This window comes from Myotis lucifugus, unplaced genomic scaffold (genome assembly GCF_000147115.1).
Source record: "Myotis lucifugus unplaced genomic scaffold, Myoluc2.0 scaffold_413, whole genome shotgun sequence".
NCBI classification, from domain to species: Eukaryota; Metazoa; Chordata; class Mammalia; order Chiroptera; family Vespertilionidae; genus Myotis; species Myotis lucifugus.
This window is the reverse complement of record NW_005871461.1, coordinates 896,398-901,473: the sequence shown is the minus strand read 5'-3', so window position 1 is coordinate 901,473 and position 5,076 is coordinate 896,398. Positions and strand designations below refer to the sequence as shown.

Here is a 5,076-nt window from a genome sequence, read left to right as displayed (position 1 = left end):
GCCGCTGGCCAACCGCCTGTGGCCTGTCCCCCAGGCAGACCCTGCCTCTGATGGGCCCCCCCATTCTGATCAGAGGAAGGGCCGGCTGGCCAACCACACATGGCCCCTCCCCCAGGCCACTGGCCCCTGATCGGCCACCCCACCCCATTTAGGGGTGGGATCAGCTGGCCAAACTCCTGCAGCCCCTCTCCACAGCCAGCCCCACCCCTAATCAGCCCCCACCACCCGATCAGCCCATGGCCCCTCCCCCCATCCAGCTCCGCCCCGGAGTGGCCCCACACACACTAATCAGGGGTGGGGCTGGCCAGCCAACCTCCCATGACCCCTTCCCATGGCTAGCCCCTCCCCACGGCTAGCCCCGCCCTCAATTGGCCCCCTCCACCCCAATCAGGGGCAGGGCCCACCTGCCAATCACCCGAGGCCCCTCCACAAAGCCAGCCCGGCCCTGATCAGGGCAGGCTGGCCAGCCAACCTCCCGCTGTCTCCTCCTCCTGACAGGCATGGCCCTGATCCGCCGATTGGGGCCGGGCCAGCTGGACCCCACCCGTGCACGAATTCGTGCACTGGGCCTCTAGTATGTATATATATACTAAAAGGATTGCTAGAAGAAAATCTGAGTGAATATTTACCTGATTTGGGGGTGGGGGAGGACTGTTTAAGTATGACCCCAAATAATCATAAAGGAAAATATCAACTGATTTAATTACATAAATTTTTAAAAAGTTACTACAAAGTTAAAAGGCAAATGAGAAACTATGCAAAGATACTGGTACCATATATGTCACACAACATGAAAACCTCTTATAAATCAATAAGAAAAAAATGAAACACCCCACAGACCAATGGACAAAGTACATAAAGTAGAAATTTACCAGGGAAGAAATACAAATGGGAAAAGGTTCATCTTTAACAATAATAAAAAATAGGAATTAAAACAATAATAATTCCATACCCTCTTCACCTGTTAGAGAGCATAGATTAAAAGGATATAGGGACCCTTGATCGGTTTGGCTCAGTGGATAGAGCATCGGCCTGAGGACTGAAGGGTCCTGGGTTTGATTCCAGTCAAGGGCATGTACCTTGGTTTCGGGCACATCCCCAGTGGGGGGTGTGCAGGAGGCAGCTAATCGATGTTTCTCTCTCATCGATGTTTCTGACTGTCTATCCCTCTCCCTTCCTCTCTGTGAAAAATCAATAAAATATATTTTTTTAAAAAAAGGATATAGGGAAATGGCACTCTGACAGGATGAGTGGGGAGTGAATTGTGCTGTAAGGCATTTAAACTATTTAAGTGACCACTTAACAATTCACTTAGGTTTTCTGTGCCTCAGTTTCATCACCCATAAAATGGGGACAGTAATGCCTCTCACTGACTTGTCCTAAGGGTTAACTGAGATGATATTTGTAAGGCATCTGACATATCTCCCAGCATACGATAAGCCCCCAGTATATCAGAGCTGCTATAATTAATAGTATTACCATACCATCTTTTGGAAGACATATTTAATATACAGGAAAAGCGGCTTTTATTCATGCATGCATTCATTCATTCAGCAATTTTGACTGTCTAATATGTGCCAGTGAGATAGTTTAACAAATAAAAATTATTATTCAGCATAATTTGTAATGCAAAATCTTAGAAACCAATGGGGGATATTTAGGTAATTTTGATATGGCCACTCAGCATTTATATATATAAAAGCCTAAGCAACCGGCTGACCGCTTGACCAGTTGCTGTGATGCGCACTGACCACCAGGGGGCAGACACTCAATGCAGGAGCTGCCCCCTGATGGTCGGTGCGCTCCCACAGCAGGAGCACCGCTCAGCTGACCAGGTACCAGATGCAGGGCTCACAGCTGGCTGCCGCAGCCCTGAGACCACAGCAGAACAGCAGTGAGGCTACCGAGCAGTGGCAGCAGCAGGTACAGTGGGGTTGGGATGAGCAGGAGTGGCAGGCAGTGTTAGACTGCCAGTTTCAGCCTGACCCCCACAGGCCACGCTGAGGGACCCCACTGGTGCACGAATCCGTGCCCCAGGCCTCCAGTAATACTATAAAAGTTATTTTTGGGAAAAGAATCCCAAAGAGGTTTATAATAACTTGGAGAAGTGCTTATGTTATAACTAGAGGCCCAGTGCACAAAATTCATGCACTCAGGGAGGGGGGAGGTCCCTCAGCCCAGCCTGCACCCTCTCGCAGTCTGGGAGCCCTCGGGGGATGTCTGACTGGTGGCTTAGGCCCTCTCCAGACATCCTTAGCGCTGCCACAGAGGCAGGAGAGGCTCCCGCCACCGCCGCTGCGCTCGCCAGCCCTGAGCCTGACTTCTGGCTGAGCAGCGCTTCCCCTGTGGGAGCACACTGACCACCAGGGGGCAGCTCCTGCATTGAGCATCTGCCCCCTGGTGGTCAGTGAGTGTCATAGTGACCGGTTGTTCCACCGTTCAGTCAATTTGCACATTGGCCTTTTATTATATAGGATGTAAATGAATAAAGCCAAATATAAATGTGTAATTTGAGCTCAAGCATAGGTAAGAAATGACAGTACCACCTGTGCATAGGAAAACCCCAGTGAGTGGTATCATTTCTGGGGGTCACGGGTATCTTGTCACCTTCTGGACTACTGTCTGGCTGCTTGCAGAAGGGGCTAGTGGAAGGGTTGATGACCAGCATAGCATGTTTGAGACATGCTCCCAGGTAGGGGAAGGAGTTCACCAGGCTGTGGGGCAGTGCAGGTGGAAATTGCTCCACTCATAACCAGGAAGGCAGCATGCTGTCAGGTAGAGAATTTTTAAAAAAATATGTTTTTATTAATTTCAGAGAGAGGAAGGGAGAGGGAGAAAGAGATAGAAACATCAATGATGAGAGAGAATCATTGATCGGCTGCCTCCTGCATGCCCCATACTGGGGATGGAGCCCACAACCTGGGCATGTGCCCTGACCAGGATTCGAACCATGATCTCCTGGTGCATGGGTTGACGCTCAACCACTGAGCCACTCTGGCCGGGCATCAGGTAGAGAATTTTATCACAGGTCCTTTCTGATGTCAGGGGCTCTTTGCTGGGTCTAGAAATGTCCAGAATGTTGCCTAAGCTCTGCTTGCTCCCAGAGGTTGCCATCGCTTCTGAGTAAAGGCCTGTACACCAGCTTCAGTTCCTGCTTCCCACAGTCCTGGCTCAACACACACGAATTCAAGTCTGATATCTGTAACACCATGAGCCTGTGGATTTCAGGTAAGAGCTGGCTTGGAAAGCAATTCTGGAAATACTCTCTCCGCCTGAGTGTGTTCTTGTTTGCCATCCCTTCATTGAGGCGGTTGTCCTTCCCTCTCCTTGACATTAAAGAAAAGTGTACGCCTCGAGCCAAGGGTGCCAATTTCCCTGCTTCCTCAGAGCAGCTCTGAGCCACCCCTCGTCCCCTGCTTGTGTCCAGCTGCATCTGCAGGCCGCAGGTTTGAGCTCAGCCCCATTTGCTGTGCACAAGCTGCCTTTGTGCTGTGAGCTGACGGACCCAGAACTCAGGAACCCAAAAGCCGTATGTGGGTTAGAGCCTCCCACCCTCCACAGCCCTCTCCTGGTGATGCCAGGCGGCCCAACTGCGTAGTCGCCCTCTGTCGGCAGCACACACAGTGCCAGTGTGATGTTTGCTTTTATTTTGTTTTGTTTTTTAATATATTTTTATTGATTTCCGAGAAGAAGGGAGAGGGAGAGAGATAGAAACATCAATGGTGAGAGAGAATCATTGATTGGCTGCCTCCTGTACTCCCCCTACTGGGGATTGAGCCCATAACCGGGGCACATGCCCTGACCGGGAATCGAACTGGCAGCTATTCGGTGCACAGGATGACACTCAACCAACCGAGCCACACCAGCCAGGGCTCAGCACAGACATGTTAAGTCACTAAAAGCCACCGTTATCGGTTCCTGTGCACCAGGTACTCTGCTGAGTGCGCACCTGTCACATTGCCTGCTGTGCTGGCGGTCTCCAAGCTTACTCCCCCATTAGGAGACCTGCTGAGAGAACTCACCGGTGTGTTCATGGCTGAGATGTACTACAGCGACGTGGTAGGATACGCAGCGGATCGTAGGGGAGAAGACAGGCAGGGTTGGGAGGAGCCTGTGAGGCTTCCGCATGCTTTCTCCCTCCCGGGAGGAGTTATGCAGAACCCTCTCCTTCTGCAACGAAAATGTAGCCACCTGCCTGTGACGTTCCTGCCCGAATCCCACTAGAGAAATAGCACCCGAGACTTTTAGGGGCTGGTCGTGCAGCCACCTCTGTCCACATGTCCCAGATTCCAGAAGAGCAGAGGTTCAGCATAAGCCACATCATTTACAAGCAGTCGAGGCACAGTGACCCCCTCTTATCCACGCAGTGGTTCTCAACCTTCCTAATGTCGCGACCCTTTCATACAGTTCCTCATGTTGTGGTGACCTCCAACCATAAAATTATTTTCGTTGCTACTTCATAACTGTAATTTTGCTACTATTATGATTCGTAATGTAAATATCTGATATGCAGGATGTATTTTCAGGGGTCGCGACCCACAGGTTGAGAACCGCTGCACTAGGAAAAATGTTTCCCCCCAGCTTTATTGAGATGTAATTGACATGTAGCCCTGTGTACATGTCATGTTTAAGGTACAATGTGATGACTTCATACGCGTATATACTACTAAGAGTTTACCATAACAAGGTTAACTAACGCATCCTGCACCTCACATAATTCCCATTTTTTGTGGTGGTGGTTATGATGAGAACATTGAGGATTTACTCTCATAGCAACTTTCAAGTAGACAATACAGTATTGTTAACTATAGTCACAATAATGGATATCAAATCCTGAGAACTTGTTCCTCCTATAGCTGGAAGTTTATACCCTTGGACCAACACCTCCCCACTTCCCCACCCACCAGCTCCTGGCAGCCTCCATTCTACTCTCTGCTTCTGAGTTCAGCTTTTTAAGATTCTAAGCATAAGTGAGATCATACAGTATTTGTCTTCCTCTGTCTGACTTACTTCACTTAGCATAGTGTCCTCAAGGTCTGTCCATGTTGTCACAAATGGCAGGATCTCCTGTTCGAG

The 5,076-nt window shown here is 49.8% G+C and overlaps 1 protein-coding gene across 1 annotated transcript in view; it reads left to right on the top strand.

The window, feature by feature from the left end:
- The first annotated feature begins 1,842 nt into the window (after positions 1–1,842).
- FAM227A (family with sequence similarity 227 member A) overlaps positions 1,843–5,076 on the top strand; it is a 32,973-nt gene continuing 29,739 nt past the window's right edge. The window contains exons 1-2 of the mRNA XM_023743783.1: positions 1,843–1,923; positions 3,105–3,228. Of these exons, the coding sequence (XP_023599551.1) occupies positions 1,843–1,923; positions 3,105–3,228 (205 nt within the window). The remainder of the gene's footprint in view (positions 1,924–3,104; positions 3,229–5,076) is intronic.